Genomic DNA, 20,379 nt, shown 5'->3' on the forward strand with positions numbered 1-20,379 from the left:
GCTTAGCAGCTTGATACCAAAATGAATATTTATTATTTTTTACATAGTTTGTGAGTGTCAAGAATCTGGGAACAGCTTAGCTGGGTAGTTCTGACTCAGGGTGTCTCTTGAGATTGCAGTCACAGGGTTGGCCCTGGGCTGCAGGCAACTGATGCCTTGACTGGGCTGAGAATATACTTCCGAGGTGGCTCACTCACAGGGCTGGGAAGTTGGTGCTGGCTGGTGGCCAGGGGCTTCAGCTCCTCTCCATGGATGTTGCTCCACAGGCTGCTAGAGTGTCCTCACAATATGGCAGCCACCCCCTTCCAAGGTGATTGGAGAGCATGGTACTTTTTATGGCTCAGTTTTGGAAGTCATGCACTGTCACTTCTGCCCACCTGGATGGGTCCCGACGCAGACAAACCTGGTACAATGTGGGAGGGGACTACCTAAGGTTCACCCAGAGGCAAAGATCAGTGGGCACCTCTTGGAGGCTACCCACCCTATACCCACTTCACCTGTCCCTCATCAGTCCCAAGAGCTCTGCCCCGCAGCCTGGAAGAAGGTCCCCCGGGGGCCCTAGGCAGGGAGCTTCTTCAGGTGTGAGATTTACGTGTGAGAACAGCGGACTCCTAGTTACCAACTGCCTTTCCCCCAGCTGTTTAATGAAACCTTTCCGGCTGTGTCACCGGAGAAGCTAAAAATATGGTCATGTTGATGTGGAGAACGGCTCAGGTACTCAAGATGCTGCTTTAGATCACAGCCTCTAAAAGATGTGACTAACCTTCTCTCTTCTTCCTGCACGCTGATGGTGAATCAGGGTGGCCACCAGGCCAGCATGGAGTGTGGACCAAGTTGCCACAGGCTGCATCCTCAGATTTCCCAGTTCACCGGATTCCAGGCTGCCCTTCCTGCAGCGTCTGTCGGCGAGGCAGTCGGAGCTGGGGGGATGCTGGGTGGGAGGCTGCAGGCCACCTGGATCCAGATCGCTGTCCCTTTGGATGCACCCCAAAAAGCTCTTGGGGAAAGCTTCCTGTTGCCATAGTAACGTGAAGGCATGGAAATTAACATGGGTGACTGACTGGCCAAGAAAGCCAAGCTTTTTAATACACAGCTCTCTCTTTTAAACAGATAAGAATTCCTAGGTGGGTTTGGAGGGACATCAAAAAGTCTTTTTCAGGTGTTAAGGAAAATGCTCTTTAAAAATGATTGTGAAATGAATGCAGCCCTGATCAGGGAGATGGTGGAGGCTCTGGGGTTCTTAGAGGAATTGGAGGAATAATTTTAGAGCCAAGGCAACGTGAAAAAAAAAAAAAAAAGCTTTATTAAGATGTAATTCGCATAGCACACAATTCAGCCTTTATTTTTTTTCCCCAGGCTAGGGGTTGAATCAGAGCTGCAGCTGCCAGCCTACGCCACAGCAACAGCAATAGCAATGCCAGATCTGAGCAATGCCAGATTCGACCTATACCACAGCTCATGGCAATGCCGGATCCTTATCCCACTGAGCAGGGCCAGGGATAGAACCTGTGTCCTCATGGATACTAGCCAGGTTTGTTACCTCTGAGCCACAATGAGAACTCCAGTTCACCTATTTAAAGTTTGCAAATCCATGTTTCTTAGTATGTTTAGAGTTGTAGAACCATGTTCTCAATTGCACCCCAAAAAGAAAGCCCATCCATTTTAGCAGTCACCCTCACTTCTCCCCCACCATCCTCCCTCAGGCCCTGGTAATCTATTTTCTGTCTATACACTTTCTCTCTTCTGGACATTTCCTAGAAAAGGAATCATTCATTACATGGTCTTTTGTGACTGGCTTCTTTCAGCATTTTTTATTCTTTGCCGCTTCAAAGTTCCCCATGGTTTCTCTGACAAAGGCGTCTCCGTTGTCTTTAAGAACCTTTCATTGTCTGCAGGGGCAGCTGCCAAATTAGCCACGCCCCCTCCCTGGGCTGAAGATGGATGGATGGGAGCAGATTCTTCCAAGGCCACCAACCCCGGCCCTTTGTGTTCCTTTAAGAGACTTCTAGGCAGCTCTGAGATTGGGGTGGGGAAAGTGGTCCCTTTGAGCATGGCTGGGCAGATGTCAAGTCTGGATGAGCTGATGTGATTCCTAGAACTCCCTCTTGTGAAGGGAGATCTATGATCACACCCAGCAAATGCCTCCCAGATCCTAGGTACCATTCTAGGAGCATCACGTGTGTGAAGACAATCTCATTGTTACAGACAATATGAATATGCGCTAGGGAGTTCCCTTTGTGGCTCAGTGGTTAATGAACACAACTAGGATCTATGAGGATGCAGGTTCAATCCCTGGCCCTGCTCAGTGGGTTAAGGATCTGGCGTCGCTGTGAGCTGTGGTGTAGGTTGCAGACACAGCTTGGATCTAGTGTGGCTGTGGAGTACATAGGCCAGCAGCGGCAGCTCCAATTTGACCCCTAGCCTGGGAACATCCATGCTACAGGTGCAACCCTAAAAAAGAAAAAGAATGTTGTAGAACTATTTGGGAGTCTGTGCTCTGTGTGAGCACTGTCCTAGTGGCTACAGACAAGGGCTGTTCTTATGAGCTCATGGTCTGAAGGGGAGACAGTAGACAGTGGACAGTTTGGTACAAGAGGAATTGATGCTCAGGAAGGAGGCAGGGAGTCCTGGCCACAAGGGGGTGCCCTGAGCTGGGGTCCAGGCAAGCTCCCCAAGGCAGGAGCTAAGATGCTCTCGGGTAGCAAGACTTTGCTGTATGGAGCAGGGACGTGGGAAAGGACGTCCCAGGTGAAAGAACTCTGTGCAGCTGTCCTCTGGCTGGCTGGCTTGTAGTCCCCAAACTCTCTCGTGGACTTTATTTGTACCTGACCTCATCCCACACATCACAGATGCTCAGAAGACATTTCTTGAGATGACATGGATGCTCCGGGCACACCCTTTGCTCCTCCCTGATTGGTTATTCAGGGGGACACTCTGAGCATGGGGTGGGGGTGGGGGTGGGGGTGGGGTGAAGCCCATAACTCTCCTAAGATGCCTAAGACAACGGATCAAAAATCAGGAGATGGACGCTGATATGTTATCACCATTTCATCCTCAGACCCACTACATTTTACTCATTGTCCCAATTAAGTCTTTTATAATTAAAAAAATACAGTTCAGAACCAGCCACACATGCAATTGCTGTATTTCTTCCATGTCTTCCTGTAGATAGTAGTTCTGGAGTCTCTCCTCCTCTTTTATGATCTGGACACTTTTGACAAGTACTGGCCTGAGAGTTGGTAGAATTTTTTTTTTTTTTTTTTTGGCCTTTTTGGGCCACACCCGAGGCATATGGAGGTTCCCAGGCTAGGGGCAGAATTGGAGCTGTAGCTGCTGGCCTACACCATGGCAATGCCAGATCCGAGCAGCGTCTGCGACCTACACCACAGCTCATGGCATCACCAGGTCCTTAACCCACTGAGCGGGGCCAGGGATCGACCCACGTCCTCATGGATGCTTGTCAGATTTATTCATGCTGGGCCATGAAGGGGACTCCAATTTTGTTCAATTTATATTGGCCTGATGTTTTCTTGTAATTAGACTGAACCATTGCACAGTCAACACCAGAAACCAATTAGAGAGCACATGCCATTGGTTGAGCTGGATGCTTACCAAAATTAGCTATTTGCCCCCCAGACCTGTTGTACTTGCTACCAGAATTATGTATTTTAGGTAAATAGTAGGTGGGATAAAATATGAAGGGAAAAAGAAAGCTGTTTCTGTGAAAACTTAGTATTTTTGGAAAACCCTAAGAAAATCAGGTTCCTACACAGAAGTTCATAGAGAATTAGTGGTGGAGGGGTACAGCTATAAAAGATGGGGGAAATTATAAAAATCTGGGAAGGTTCCGTGTTCTGCTTTGCAAATGTCTTTAAATTCTCATTACATTTGAAGTACTCCAAAAGACAGTCAAATCTGATGTGTGCAGGAGAAGTGCTATGAGATTTCAATTAACTCATTGATCCAGCGTTGCTGTGGCTGAGGCTGCAGCTCCAATTTGACCCCTAGCCTAGGAACTTCTATATGCTGTGGGTGTGGCCCTAAAAAGCAAGCAAGCAAGCAAGAGAGAAAGAGAGAAAGAAAGAAATAAACTTCTGGGCAAGAAGAGATGAGTGGTTTCTGGCTGGGGTTGTCCACGGGGTTGCCACATCATCTATAGAAGAGTTGTTCCACCTTTCACTTTATAGGGCTGGGTTTAGTTACTTGGGGAATGGAGCATGACATATCCTAGGTTGGCCTTTATGGTTTGCAGCAGGAAGGGGGTTGGTGGCTCAACTGGAACAGGGACAAAGGGCAAACAGTTTCCGATGAGGTGGGAAGGGAGAGAAGCAACCTCAGAAATCACAGACAGAGACTTTTCATGAGGATGGACAATATTTCTGTGGATCTGGAGTATGCGGAAGCCTCAATAATAGTAATGATAAGTTAACAGTGTTTGTACAGGGATGGTCTTAGAAATCCCCTCTGTGTGCCTGGACAGTCATCAGAACCCCGGATGGTATGTGCACGTGTGAATGCTTTCAGTCTGTATGTACCACGCATGCATTTTATAGCAGAGGAAACAGAGCTAGGAGTTCATATGATTTCTCAGGGCCCCACAATCCTGACTTCAAGGCTAATTTATTGTTCATTTGCTTTTTCAATGCGCAAACCCTGGTAGCTGACTCAAGGTGTGTGCTTTAGAAATGACGAGGAAAAAAAAAAAAGAAAATAAATGATGAGGGAGCTCTTGCTGTGGCTTGGCTGTAAAGGACCTGACCAGTGTCCATGAGAATGCCTGTTCGAACCCTAGCCCTGCTCAGTGGGTTGAGGGTCTGGCATTGCCACGAGCTGTGGTGTAGGTCACAGATGCTGTGGCTGTGGCACAGTCTGGCAGCTGTAGCTCTGATTCAACCCCTAGCCTGGGAATGTCCATATGCCACAGGTGCAGACTTAAAAAGACAAAAAAAAAAAAAAAAAAAAAAAAAAGAAAATGTCAAGAGGCAGTGCTCTGCAGTGATTTAAAGTAGGGGTTGGCAGACTGTGGCTTGTAGACACCTGTTTTTGTAAATAAAGTTTTATTGGTACACAGCCATGCCCATTTGCTTATGTCTTGTCTATGGCTCCTTTAGTCTGCAAGAGCTGAGTAGTTGCAGCAGAGACCACAGGACCCCCCCAAAGCTAAGTTATTTACTATTGGGCCCTTTATAGGGTAAGTTTGCTGAGCCTGGGTTTAGAGCTCGGGCTCTGGAACCAGGCTGCCTGAAGCGGGAAACCCCACTCTGCGACGGAGCAGCTGTGTGACCTTGAGCAAGTTACTTAGCTCTCCCTGCCTCCCTTTTCTCATCTGTGAAATGGGAATGATCCCAGTGGTTGCATTATCAGAGGAGCAGATGAGTTGTGAGCAGGTAAGACATGGGAGATGTTAATGTTTCTCTGGGTAGCTGGCTGGCCTGGGCTTGGGGAAAAACAGGTTGTGTGTTGCTTTCCTGGCTGGGGTGCTGGCAGGCTTACACGCCCGTCCCAGACAGTGCCTTGAGACCTGGGGCTGTGGGGGATGGGGAAGTGGCTGTAGGTTAGCAGGGGGGTTCCCTGGAGCAGGAACCTGGCTGTTTCCATGGGCCTCTGGGTCCTGTTGTTGAGTGAGTGGGTCCCCTGAGGAGGAGGCCTGACACCCACACTTAAGGAAGGATGTGAAACAGTCTGCTCTAAATCATCCTCCACCTAAAATGTGGGCAAGGGGAAACTGCATAACTTCTTGGCAGGATTTTTGTACAGGGCATATAAGTCATGTGCAAAGTCATTTCTGGTAGCTGGTGGTGGGCAGCTGAGTGACACGGGCCACCTTTACCTCAGCGCAGTCTGGTAGTTAAAACAGTGGCTCTGAAGACTGACCTGGGTTCAAATCTGGACTCCACGGGTCCCAGCTGTGTGACCTCAGGCAAATGACTTCACCCAGTCGAGTCTCAGTTTCTCTAGCTGTAAAGAGGGTCTAACAATAATACCTATGTCAGGATGCTATGGGGAAAGACATCCCATCATGCTTTTAGCCCAGTTGTGAATCACCTGTCTTATTATTTACTTAACATTTTCATTTAAATCAACTTTTAAACATAGAGCTTCATCCTAAGGCAACAATGTTGGTGACACCATGGGTGCCAAGTATTTTTACCTAACACACATTGTAACCGTACTTAAAAAGTGTTTGTTCTGCTAGAAATTAAATGTCCTGGCATTCCATTGTGGCTCAGCAGTTAATGAACCCGACTAACATCATGAAGACGTGGGTTCCATCCCTGCCCTTGTTCAGTGGGTTAAGGATCTGGTGTTGCCGTGAGCTGGGATGTAGGTAGCAGATGCTGCTCAGATCTGGCATTCCTGTGGCTCTGGCATAGAGCCTGTGGCTACAGCTCTGATTTGACCCTTAGCCTGGGAACCTCCATATGCTGTGAATGTGGCCCTAAAGAGACAAAAAGACAAAAAAAAAAAAAAAAGAAATTAAGCTTCCTTTTTTCTTTTTTGGCCACACCCACTGTGTATGGAAACCTGGACCAGGGACTGAACTGGCACCATAGTAACCAGAACCATATCAGTGATGATGCCAGATCCTTAACCTGCTGAGCCACCAGGGAACTCCTAGAAATTAAGCTTTTTAAACAAGGCCAGGAAATTTTGTGTATTTTCTTTGCTGATACAGCTCCAGCACAGGGCCTGGCATATAGAAGGTGCTTAATAAATGTTTGTTGAGGAGTTCCTGTCATGGCACAGCAGAAACGAATCCGACTAGGAACCATGAAGTTGCAGGTTAAGGTGGCCCTGCTCAGTGTTAACCCACTGGCATTGCCATGAGCTGTGGTGTAGGTCACAGAGTCGGCTCAGATCTGGCGTTGCTGTGGCTGTGGTAGGCTGGCAGCTACAGCTCTGATTAGACTCCTAGCCTGGGAACCTCCATATGCCGTGGGTGCGGCCTTAAGAGGACAAAAGGACAAAAAAAAAAAAAAAAAAGTTTGTTGAATGAATAAATGAACAAATGACCTTGAATCATCCTCTAAGCTTTGGGAAAGATAGATATAATGCATAGAAGGTGTGCTTGGCTCCTGGCCCACAGTGAGCATCTGATAAATGTTGGCTATTATGATTACTAGCTTGGGCAGTCAGAGGAACGGGGGTCCTCAAGTAGGAAGACCACCTGCTCCCCCACCCTCCACCCAGCAGCCATCTTCCTGTCTCTTACCCATTGATTCTGAGACATCTTTTGGCTCCTTCTGGGTACCTGGTCCAGATGGCTGGATTGTGCTGAACCCTGACAATGGGGAAGAATGGACATCTCAGTGGAGATGTTCATGGTCCATGAGGGCTTGGGGTACATAACAGCCAGATCAGTCCTTAGCCATTATTTATTATCATTGCAGGCATTTTTGTGAGGGAGATGGCAGGCGTTTGGGCACATAGCTGCTTCCAGATGTCCACCATAAATGCCCTGCACTTGCTTCGTTTCCAGGAACATAAAACCCGCTGTCAATGGACTTGCCCAGAGCCCGTATTTGCTGTGTTTTGGTTCTTGTTTAGTTATTACATTAAGTCTCCTGTGATTACAGAGCCGACAGCTGGTAAGGATTTGCATATGGCATGAAATTAAGTTAGTTCATTTTAATGTCTAAACTGAGCAGGGCGCGAATTTGTCTGGTGAAAACTCTGTCTCCCTTATCTGTGTTTGCACATCTGCTTTGGGGCTCAGCCTCTAATGCCTTAAAGCTTGATTTCTCCTTGCTTCACCTGGGAAGACAGGAATTGGTGGCCCCTTCTAGAATTCCAGAAGGGATTTTTGCATTTGGGGCTTGGAATGTGCTCTTTTTCAGGAGGAATTAAGACTCAAGGGCTGCTGTGAAGAGAGCAGCATTCTGGCCCCTAGCTTTGTGTCTTTTTTTGCTGTGTTGCCTTGAGCAAGGCATTTTCCCTCTTGGGGCCTCAATTTCTTCATCTGTCAAATAAGGGATTGGAAATAGATAAATGTTCATCCATGGAGGTGCTTTTGACATTTGGAATGGGACCTTTTTTTTTTTTTTTTTTTTTTTTTTTTGGCAGTAGCATGCAGTGGCTTGGTGTGGGATCTCCGTTTCCAGAACAGGGACCAAAACCAGGGCCATAGTGGTGAGAGCGCTGAGTCCTAAACACTAGATCACCAGGGAAATCCCAGACGATTTTTCACTAGGACTGGGTGGGGTATTGTACAGTGTTTAGCATCCTTGGTCCTCAGGCATCATCTGCCAGTATCCCCTCTGATCACTGCCAACCCCCAAACACTTCTGCACATTTCCTAATGCCTCTGCACCAATCATAACCAGTGCCCCACTCACATGCCTGGATCCCTTTACTATTTTCACACACGTTGCATCCCTGTGCTCCCTCTCCAACAAGCAGCACCTCCAAAGAAGCCAGACAGATGGCTATCAGGCACATGAAAAGATGCTCAACATGGTTAGTTATCAGAGAAAAGCAAATAAAAACCAACAATGAGGCACCACTTCACACCAGTCAGAATGGCCATCATGAAAAAGTCAACAAATAATAAATTCTGGAGAAGTTGTGGAGGAAAGGAAACCCTGGTGCATTGTTAGCAGAAATGGAGACTGGGGCAACCACCATGGAGAACAGTATGGAGGTTCCTTAAAAAACTGAAAACAGAGTTACCATATAATCTAGCAATTCCATTCCTGAGTAAATATCTGGAAAAAATGAAAACTCTAGCTTGAAAAGATACATGCACCCCAATGTTCATAGAAGTACTCTTTGCAATAACTGAGTCATGGTAGTAAACCAAAGTACTCATCAATAGATGATTGGCTTAAGAAGATGTGGTAGATATACACAATGGAATACTACACAGCTATAAAAAATGAAACATTGCCATTTGCAGCAACATGGATGGACCTAGAACATATTATGTTTAGTGAAACAAGTCAGAGAGGGACAAATACTGTCTGATGTCACCTGTATGTGGAATCTAAAAAATAATACAAAATATAATACAAATGAATCTACATATAAAACAGAAACAGATTCATAGACATCAAAAACAAAATTATGGTTATCAATGGTGGGGAGGAGGGGCAAATTAGGAGTATGATATTAAGAGATATAAACTACTATACATAAAATATGTAAGCAACAAAGATTTACTCTATAGCACAGGGAGTTATACCTGTATCTTGTTAATGTATAATGAAATATAACCGGCCACCCCCCAAAAAAATCCAAACCAAAAAAACCTGAATTACCATCTGTACATATGAAACCAATAATATAGTAAATCAACTATACTTGAATTTAAAAAAAAGTCCTCCCTCATTTCATGCTTACAAAAAATATTCTTTAGGACTTCCTTCTAAGATATTTACAGATTTGATTAAAAAATTCTATTGGAATTTATTATAGTTTTTTTTTTTTTTGTCTTTTGTCTTTTTCGGGCCACACCTGCGGCACATGGAGGTTCCCATGCTAGGGGTAAAATTGGAGCCGTTGCTGCCAGCCTACACCACAGCCACAGCAACGCCAGATCCGAGCCATGCCTGTGACCTACAATGAAGCTCACGGCAACGCCGGTTCCTTAACCCACTGATCGAGACCAGGGATCTAACCCGCAACCTCATGGTTCCTAGTTGGATTCATTTCCGCTGCGCCAAGATGGGAACTCCTATTGTAGATATTTTATTTAACTCTCACAACAGCCCAACAGCTTTGTTGCCATTTGGGTGAGAGACCTGGCCTTTGCCCCAATCTGCTGAAGGAGAGATGGAAGTTCTGTGAGATCCAATTTGTCTTGGGTTGTCTGATGAATACTAGAATTTGGGTGTGGGAGACCTCAGCTTGTGTCTGATCTGAGGACCTTGGATCTGGGGTTCATGCAATGCATTTTCATTCTCTAAACAGTGCCTAGATGACCAAATAACCCAACTGCTACATACACATACATATATATGTAAATATATACACATGAATAAAGTATATATATATTCATCATATATCTATTCATATTTTTTTTTCAGATTTTCCTCCATATAGGTTATTACAAAGTATTGAGTATAGTTCCCTATGCTATAAGTAGGTCCTTGTTGTTTATCTATTTTATTTATTTTTATATCTTCGGGCTGCACCTGCGGCATGTGGAAGTTCCCATGCTAGGGGCTGAATTGGAGCTGCAGGTGCTGGCCTACACCATTGTCACAGCAATGCCCAATCTCAGCCATGTCTGCAACCTACACCACAGCTCATGGCAACACCAGATCCTTAACCCACTGAGCGAGGCCAAGGATCAACCTGAGTCCTTACTAGCTGCGTTAGTTTCTGCTGAGCCACAATGGGAACTCCTTAGTTATCTATTTTATATAGAGTAGTGTGTATCTGTTAATCCCAAACTCCTAATTTAGCCCTACCACTTTCCCCTTTGGAAACCGTAAGTTAGTTTCTGTTTTGTCTGTAAGTTTTGCATCCTTTTTTTAGATTCCATGTATAAGTGATATCATATATTTGTCTTTTTATGGCTCATTTCACTTAGTATGATAATTTCTGGGTCCATGTCACTGCAAATGGCATTATTTCATGCTTTTTAAAAATGCTGAGTAGTATTACATTGTACTTATGCTACATCTTCTTTATCTACTCCTCAGTTGGTGGACATATAGTTGCTTCCATGTCTTGGCTTTTGTGAATGGTGCTGCTATGCACACTGGGGCACATGCATCTTGCATCTTTTCAAATTATGGTTTTCTCCAGACCAGCTGCTATTCTAGAAGGGAGAAGGGAGGATGGACAATTATCCTGAGGACATCCGAGATGCCTTAGTCCCATTCTCAGCACAGCTACTTCTCCCGTCACCCATTCTCTTGGTTGATTCTGGTCTGAAAAATTTCCAAATGTGGGTGTGTGTTGTGTTTCAGCTCCTGCCTTCCCAACAACCTTCCGTGCCCAAAGCTGTAGGTCCCAGGATGTCCACTGCTGTTTATCCATTGTTTATCCATGTAAGATTGAAATGTCCCTCGTGTTCAACAGTAAAAAGCCCATGACATAAAGTGATGGGGGAGCCATGTGCCAGACTATTAAGGCATCACCAAAATTCTGTCAAAACGATACAGGACATGTTCACTGTTTATTGACAGTGCAGGGCTCACAGCCATGAGTGTCTGTAGGATGTGACATGCAGGTGAGGGAAACAATCTGCCAGGAGCAGCTGTGACCCACCTCTAGCTGATTTTACCCTGAGACTCTGCGGGTCAGGTGTTGCCCAATCATCTGGCTTTTCCAGAAGTTGGAAAGCTGCCTTGGAATGTGATGTCTCTGGATTTCAAAACGTTGGCAACTGAATAGATTTGCAAAACATTCTCTGGACTAACTAAGATGCATCTGCAGGCTGGATCCTGTCAGAAGCCCCTGCCTAATGATCTCAAGTTACCATAGCTCTGAGGAAGATGATGATGGTGGCAAATAACCCAGGACTGTCTACACCAGGGATTGTTCTAAGTGCTTATGTGCCTTGGCTCATTTATTTCTGAAGCCCACCCTCTCAGGTAGACATTGTCACCCCCATTTTGGAGATGAGAAAACGGAGGCACAGAGAAGTGAAGTCATTTGCCTCAGGTCACACAGCTAGTAAGTGTGAAGTCTGGCTCCAGCGCCAGACATTCCTAATGCTGTTTCTATGCCCCACTTTCTCTATAGGCAGGGTGGCTCAATTTTTGTTTAAACACACATTCGCAGTCTGCCTGGAGATACCACAATATGCTCACGGCTTATTTTGTCTTTGGGTGATGTTTAAAAAAATCTATGTTGAGGAGTTCCTGTTGTGGCTCACCAGCAACAAGCCCCATTAGTATCCATGAGGATGCGGGTTTGATCCCTGGCCTCGCTCAGTGGGTTAAAGATCCGGCATTGCTGTGAGCTGTGGTGTAGGTCACAGACACGGCTCAGATCTGGCTATGGTGTAGGCCTGAAGCTACAGCTCCGATTCGACCCCTAGCCTGGGAACTTCCACATGCCTCAGGTGTGGTCCTAAAAAAAAGCAAAAAAACAAAACAAAACAAAAAACAAACAAACAAAAAAACCCCAAAAAACCCCAAAACACCAAAACCAAAACAAAACAAAAAAACTATGTTGAAACATTTTTGTATACTGAACGTCTATAAACCAGGTAATAATAAAATAATAATAAATAATAAAGTAATAAATGTCAGCAAAGACCAAGGGTTTCATTCTCTTCCTCTCATTCCTGTTGCCTGGGGGACATTCCCATTTCCACTGCTTCCCAAAGCTACGCAGATGCCCCTTGGGGGCCTCCTCAGAGGTGGGATTCAGGTTACTGTACCAGCACCCAGGGCAGAAAACCAGCCTCGTGTAGGGACTTGGTCCAGCACTGGGCTTTCCCCAAGACTGGAGACGAGGGAGTGAGAGAGGCACAATGGGCAAAGGGAGGATGCCTAACAAGGTGCAACTTCGGCAAAGCCCGGTGGGGGGCAGCCTCCGCCCAATGCCAAGGGCACCATGGCATGCGAGTCACCCCCTGCCTAGGAAGGGACCTGGGCTGTCCCACACAGGCACTGACAGTCACCAGGTGAGGGCTGCCCAAGAGAAACTCTCAGGCAGTTCTGGCCCCTGCAGGTGCCGGGAGGGAGCCTCCAGCAGCCAAGGGCGAGGCTCCAGAGAAGAGACACAGAGGCTGGCAGGTAAAGGGGAAGGAAAACATAAGAAGGCGATTTTACTGGATCTGAGCAGAGCACCAATGTAGTCCAGTACAGACCTGGTTAAAGATGGGAGATGCTGGGAGGTACCGCATCTCAAGGTCCAGGGTTGACTTGGTCTTCTCACTGTGTGACCTCAGACCAGCTTCTCAGCCTCTCTGAGCCCCAGGCTTCTCCCTCCCCTCACTGCCCCAGAGCTTTGTAAACTGTAAATTTGACACAAATGTAAGCTGTTTACCTTTCTCTGGGTTGAGATTTTATCTGTTTCATGCCTTAGTTCTATGTTTAAATTGGATGGGACTGTGTATTGTAGTCCTTTGCCTGGGCTGCCATGACAAAATAGAAGACTGGGGGCTTACACAACAGAAATACATTTTCTCACAGTTCTGAAGGCTGGAAGTTGGTTTCTGGCTGGTTTTTAGATGGCGTCTTCTAGCTGAGTTCTCTTTCCTAAGTACAGGGTGGAGGGAGGAGGGGGAGGGTGGAGGAAGGGGGAGGAGGGGGAGGGAAAGGGAGAGGAGGGGAGGAAGAGAGACAGGTATCTGGTATTGTCTCTTTTTCTTATAAGGACACCAATCCTACCGGATTAGGGCCCCACCCTAATGGGGCCCTAATGACCTCATTTAACTTAATCACCCCTTGAAGGCCCCATCTCCAATACAGTCACGGTGCAGGTAAGGGCTTAAACCTGTACCATGGTGGGGGGCAGACACAGTTCAGTCTGTGATATGTAGGTAAAATGCTTGCATAATGTATAGCAGATGCTGCACAAATGTTAATTTCTCTCCCTGCTCCCATGTTCCTCCCTTCAGCCTCCCTCCCCGCCTCTCCTCTCTCTTCTGACCAGTATTACATCCCAGGCCCTGCTCTGAGATGCCGAACCAAACGGGAAACAAGACAGACACAGTTTCTGCCTTCATTTCCTCAGAAAATATCTGACCTTTCATTCACGGTGAAACAAAATCAATACGCTCAAGAGGAGGCTTAAGATCCCCAAAATGCCATGTTTGAAATCAGAGCTGGTAAACCCAGGCCTAACAAACGGATCTGCCTCATGGCTCTGTTTTTGGGTGGTCCAGATTATGTTGAAACATTTTTTAAAATAATGGCTAATTTGAAAATGGGATTCCACTTAAAAATGCTAAGTCCCAGCTTTTTTTTTTTTAAATTTCCCTAATACATTATTTTTTTGATTATTAGAGAAATGCAAATCAAAACTACCTCACACCAATCAGAATGGCCATCATTAATAAGTCCACAAATAACAAGTGCTGGAGGGGCTGTGGAGAAAAGGGAACCCTCCTGCACTGTTGGTGGGAATGTAAGTTGGTATAACCACTATGGAGAACAATATGGAGGTAACTTAGAAAACTATACATAGAACTACCATATGACCCAGCAACCCCATTCTTGGGCAAATATCTGGACAGAACTTTCCTTGAAAAAGACATGTGCACCCGCATGTTCATTGCAGCACTATTCACAATAGCCAAGACATGGAAACAACCCAAATGTCCATCAACAGATGATTGGATTAGGAAGATGTGGTCTATATACACAATGGACTACTACTCAGCCATAAAAAAGAATAATGTCATTTGCAGCAACATGGATGGAACTAGAGACTCTCATCTGAGTGAAGTCAGTCAGAAAGAGAATGACAAATTCCAGCTTCTTTTGAAGTAATTAGATGAGCTGGGAGCCTTAGGCCTGCATTTGCAGAAGTTCCAGGGCTGGGGATTGAAACCACACCACTGCAGCAACCTGAGCCACAACAGTGACAAGGCTGGATCCTTAACCTGATGCGCCACCAGGGAACTCCGGCATTCTTGTATGGGGTTTGAAACCACACCACTGCAGCAACCTGAGCCACAACAGTGACAAGGCTGGATCCTTAACCTGATGCGCCACCAGGGAACTCCGGCATTCTTGTAAGGGCTTTGTTGGCCTGAGTGGGCAGAGATGCCAACCCCAGGGAGACAGGAGGGTGGTTTATGGTTCACCCCATTCCTTGCCTGGTCTGGCTCAGTAATTAGTAGCTGCCTGTCCCTGAAGATGTTAAGATCTACAATTACTGGCTTAAATAAATATGACTCTAATTGAAGAGCCTGACTGTGTGGCCTTACACACCCCCAATCTCCATACAGGAAAAGTATGTGTGAGGTAGTTTTGATTTGCATTTCTCTAATAATCAAAAAATATAATGTATTGGGGAAGATCATTGAACATGGAGTGGGGTTTGGGGTGAGATGGAGGGCTTGTGGGAACTGGGCATCATTGTTGTGGTGGGCTGGTTGCATAAATGGTCTTGGTTAATGTTCTTGTTTTTGTTTTTTGGCCACCCCATAGCATTTGGAGTTCCTGGGTCAGGGATCAGATCTTAGCCTCACAGCTGAGACCTATACCACGGCTGCAGCAATGCTGGATCCTTTAACCCACTGTGCCAGGCTGGGATAGAACCTGTGTCCTGTGGAAAACAGTATAGAGATTCCTCAGAAAACTAAAAATAGAATTACCATTTGATCTAGCAATCCCACTCCTGGGCATCTATCCAGAAAAAACCATGACTCGAAAAGATGCATGTACTCCAATGTTCACTACAGCATTATATACAATAGCCAAGACATGGAAACAACCTAAATGTCCAATGACAGAGGAGTGGATAAAGATGTGGTACATAGACACAATGGAATAGTACTCAGCCATTAAAAGGAAATAACAGTATTTGCAGCAACATGGATGGATACAGAAATTATCATGCTAAGTGAAGTCAGTAAGATGGTGAGACACCAACATCATATGCTATCACTTACATGTGGAATCTAAAAAATGGACACAATGAACTTTTCTGCACAACAGATACTGACTCACAGACTTTGAAAAACTTATGGTTTCCAAATGAGAAAGGTTGGGGGGTTTGGAGATACACTGGGGGTTTGGGATGGAAATGCTATAAAACTGAGTTGTGATGATTGTTGTACAACTAAAAACATAATAAAATTTATTGAGTAATTAAAAAAAAGAACCTGTCCTGGTGTTGCAGAGATGCTGCCTATCCCATTGCACCACAGCAGGAACTCCTGTTCTCCCTGTATGTACGAAGTTCATTTTATAACTCTCTTCTGTCTCCTCCTATTCTGGCTCTGGGCTTGGCTGTGTGACTTTCTTTGGCCAATGGCACATTAGCAGGCATAATGCAAGCAAAGGCTGGAGAAAGTGCTTGCTCATTTCCACTTGTTCTAATGGACTCCCCACAGTCACCATGAGAATGTGCCTGGGCTGGCCGGCAAATGTATCCAGACCAGAACACAAAAGGCATGTGTATGTGAAAGGCATGATGGAGAGAGCCCAGCTGTGCCAATAGAGGCCATGAGCCAACAGCTAGTGGACCACCAGACATGTGGGTGAGCCCAGCTGTGGTCAGACCTGTAGCCAACCTGCAGACTTTGCGAGCAGTAAAAAAAAAAAAAAAAAATTGTAGTGGTTTTCAATCACTGAGGTTTGGGGATATTTGTTACACGGCAGTATTGTGGTAGTAGATAATGGCTACATTTACATTCTGTACAAATTCCCTTTCTTTAATTCGCATTTATGAGCATCTACACTGTGGCAGGGGTGCAATGGTGAACAAAACTAGTTATGGCCCTTGCCCTTAGGCTGCTGATTACATTGCTCTTATTTCTATCATCTACTTTGAAAGACTGAATTCAATAAGGAGCTGGCTTATTTTGTGGTTAGAACAACATGTTCTGCCTGGGTTGATCTGAGATGGGTTGTTTCCCGTAGAGTGCTTTGTTACTTCTCTTTCCCATTTTAATTGTTCCCCCAGCCTCTGCAAAGATTGCCACTGGTAGAAACAGCTCTTCCCAGTAATGGAAATCCTTTCGAAAAGATGTGTTCAACTGGAATGTTCTTAAATAATTTATGTAAAGAGTTGTGCAATTCCCTGTATGTTTTCAGAAGGTAGGGGGAGTTTTATGTACTGTAAAGTATGATGTATTGCGATAAATTATGCTTTGGTCTGAGGTCTATGCAGAAAAGCATGGCATTTCTCTGAGTTCTGGGAAATACACTGTAAATAAAAGTGGTGGTTTATTTCCTGGCTGGGCACTTTTTCGAATAATGTAAAGAGATGTCAACACCCATTTCTTCACTGCAAAATATGAGGTGCCCCTCCCTTCTCACCATGGATAAAGAGTTACTAGGGCTTACTGAATGCTTCAGACTTTTTTTTTCTTTTTATGTCTATGCCTTCAGCATATGGAAGTTCCCGGGCTAAGGGGTTGAACAGGAGCTGTAGCTGCCAGCCTATACTACAGCCATGGCAATGCCAGATTTGAGCCACATCTGCAATGTATGCTGTAGCTTGTGGCAAAGCCAGATCCTTAACCCACCGAGGGAGGCCAGGGATCGAACCCACATTCTCATGGACCTCACTATGTCGGGTTTTTAACCTGCTGAGCCACAACAGGAACTCCAAGTTCTTTAGACTTGTAAAGGGAGTTGGGAGGTCTGGTCTAGGACCTGTGTCAGATTGCGGCCCTTGTGTTTCTAGCTGGTCCATCTGGCCTCAGGCAAACCGGGGAAATTGGCACCCTTTGATCTGGACTCTTCCCACCTCCTACTTCCCTTTGGATGTCAGATGCGTCAGCTCTGCTTTCAGCCTGCTGTAGGCAAACTCCTCTGGAGAAGTGGAAAGGCCAGTCATGGGCCTGTTTCTAGCCTCAGTTCCCCATCCGTAAATATACCCAGGGATAATTCAGAACTCCTCTAGCTGTATCTCTACAAATAAGCTCTGGGTTTATGCATTAAAAAAATGCATCTTGAAGACAGAAGACAATGGGAAATGGGTTTCTCAGGATGGCATTTCAGGCACTATTGGGAAGTGAGAGGTCACTGTGATTTGGTGTGTACCTTGAGGATACTGTTGGATGAGGCTGGATGCCTTCACTGCCAGCAGGTAAGGAAGGAACTCTGAACCCAGTAGGAGTCCTGGTTTGGTCACTGTATTGTGTCCTTTGGAAAGTCAAGTCCATTCTCTTGATCTCAGTTTCTTCCTCTGTATAAAGAAGGGACTCTTCTAGATCTGACATTCAGGAATTTATTGAAACTAATGATGTCCTTGCCTGTATGACTGAGTATAAGAGGGGAGTTTCCTTGTCTTCTTCTTGGGGATAGAATCCAGAGTGTGTCAATCAGGATTCTTTTGACTGAAAGGCTTAGAAACTGAGTTCAATTTAGTTGAAGCAAGGCACAAGGGACTGAAAAATCCAGGGGCTCGCTTCAGGCATGGTTTGATCCAGGTGTCCACCAGAAAGCATTGTGACACAGACTGTGTCTCTCATTTCTGCTTTCCCCTAGGTTTGCCTGTACTCTTAGGCAGGCTCCTCCAACAGAGTGGTGAAGATGATCGCCAGTAGCACTAGACCTTTATCTTACTAGTTTAGTAACCCAGATAAAACGGGAAAGCCATTTCCTCAGATGTTCTAGCAAAAGTCTCATGGCTGCATTTCACTGGCTTAGCTTGAGTCATATGCCCACCACTGAACCACTCTGATTGGCCAGACTTGTCAAGGGCTCACCTTGGAGCTAGGGGCAGCGTCAGCTCCATCTAAACAAGTGAGGAAGGCAGAGGTTCCCTGTAGGAAATTGAGGTCCTGAAGCCAGAAGACTGGGGAATGGGTGCTGAATAGACCTAAACAATGGATACCCAGCCCAAGGGCTGGACCTGGGATCTTAGAGATGGAGCTTCAGAGGCTACTGTGCATATTCCATTCCAGAGTTCTAGGATCTCAGAGCTTAGTTGCTTTGCAGCTCAACCTCCTTAATCCAAGTCTTGCATTTCATAGAGGAGAAAACCAAAGCTCGAAGAGACAGGTCCGTTTGGCCAAAGCCTCTGAGTATAAAACATCCAAGTCCTTCACAGCCTCAGAGGTGTGTGGCCAGTGTCCAGCTGATCTCTGTGTCTCTGAGTGGCTCACACACAATTCCCCAGGGGATGTGTCCCTACCCAACAATGACCCTTCCAAGCTTGCAGTATCCCAGCACAGATCCCCTACCACCTACCACTCAAATATGGTCCAGAGATGAGGAGCATCAGCATCGCCCTTTGAGGGATAGAAACACAGAATTTCTGACTACTAAAGTGGGATTTGCATGGAATTGAGGCCCCTGGGTGATTATGAGAAGTGCTGATCTACACCATGGACAATGGGTTTCCTGTACATGTGAGATCCTCCACTCTTGTCAGGACTCCAGGACTCTTTTTTTTTAAAATGATTTTTATTTTCTCCATAATAGCTGGCTTACAGTATTCTGTCAATTTTCTACTGTACAGCAAGGTGACCCAGTTACACATACATGTATACATTCTTTTTTTCTCATGTTATCATGCTCCATAATAAGTGACTAAACATAGTCCCCAGTGCTATACAGCAGGATCTCATTGCTTATCCATTCCAAAGGCAATAGTTTGCATCTATTAACCCCACATTCCCATTCCATCCCACTCTCTCCTGCTTCCCCTTGGCAACCACGAGTCTGTTCTCCAAATTCATGATTTTCTTTCCTGTGGAAAGGTTCATCTGTGCCATATATTAGATTCAAGATATAAGTGATATCATATGGTATTTGTCTTTCTCTTTCTGACTTACTTACTTTGTATGATAGTCTCTAGTTCCATCCTTGTTGCTGCAAATGGCATTATTTTGTTCTTGTTTACAGCTGAGTAGTATTCCACTGTGTATATATACCATATCTTCTTAATCCATTCATCTATCGATGGACATTTAGATTGTTTCCATGTCTTGGATATTGTGAATAGTGCTGCAATGAACATATGGGTGCATGTGCAGGACCCCCTTCTTCCATCTCTGCAGAAAAGGAGGATGCTGAAGGTGGCTGCATGCTGTAGGATGCTCTTGGTCAGGAAGGTCTTTTTCAAACCCAACCCATCTTCTTCCTGCTGCTGTTTAGGCAGGGTTGCCATGGTAATGTCCTTCGCATCATGAACAGCAATGACATAAGTGGATCTTGAGACCCGTGGTTGGGTCCTAGGGCTTGGATGAGCTGCATAAGTTGGGAAAGTTCCCTTTCTGGGCTCCACTTTCCATTAGATGGAGTTAGAAAGTCTCTCTCGCTCTCTTTTTTTGCTGCCCCATGGCATATGGAAGTTCCTGGCCCAGGGATCAAATCTGAGCCATGGCTGCAGCAATGCCAGATCCTTAACCCACTGTGCCAACCAGGGATCGAACCCGCATCCCTCCTGCTGTGGAGATACCTTTGATCCTGTTGCACCACAGTGGGAACACAGCAAGAAGTTAGCAATTCTTGCCTTGCTCTTCTCATAGATCCAATATGGGGGTCAAGCGAGATCAAGGACATGGATGTAGGATGAAAGCCTGAAGTGCCTGAAAATCCACCTCCACCTTCCTTGACCTTGTGATGTTTGAAGCTGCTTCCAGCTTCACTGGCTGGGTGAATGTCATCGTTACTGATACAGCCACAAGGAGCCCAGACCTTTAAGAATAGCTCTACCAATTGTTAATTTCAATGCTCAAGTCACAGGCAGCAGGCACCAAATGTGGCTTCTTCCTAAGCCCAGGAACCATTGCTGGGAAGTGGGAAGCCACGTGGTGTTCTAGCAAACGTTTATGGCTATTGGTTTAGA

The 20,379-nt window shown here is 45.6% G+C and overlaps 1 protein-coding gene across 4 annotated transcripts in view; it reads right to left on the minus strand.

Moving 5' to 3' along the window:
* Positions 1 to 191: 191 nt before the first annotated feature.
* Positions 192 to 20,379, minus strand: part of LOC106505952 (uncharacterized) — a 113,045-nt gene continuing 92,857 nt past the window's right edge. The window contains exons 3-6 of one of the 4 annotated variants that reach the window (XR_014826996.1): positions 13,093 to 13,160; positions 7,214 to 7,282; positions 764 to 1,012; positions 279 to 403 (exon numbers count right to left, since the gene is read on the minus strand). Coding sequence is in view for 2 of the 4 variants with exons in the window: in XM_084995664.1 (XP_084851790.1) it covers positions 341 to 403; positions 764 to 1,012; positions 7,214 to 7,282 (381 nt within the window). In the remaining 2 variants the exon portion in view is untranslated. Of the gene's footprint in view, positions 404 to 734; positions 1,013 to 7,213; positions 7,283 to 13,092; positions 13,161 to 20,379 lie in introns of those variants that run through there. The other 3 variants (XM_084995664.1, XM_084995663.1, XR_014826999.1) reach the window with 3 other exon arrangements.

This window comes from Sus scrofa, chromosome 14 (genome assembly GCF_054392235.1).
Source record: "Sus scrofa isolate SSC_HxYL_T2T_F1_AM1 chromosome 14, Sscrofa_HxYL_maternal_Yorkshire_Landrace_v2.0, whole genome shotgun sequence".
Taxonomy (NCBI): domain Eukaryota; kingdom Metazoa; phylum Chordata; class Mammalia; order Artiodactyla; family Suidae; genus Sus; species Sus scrofa.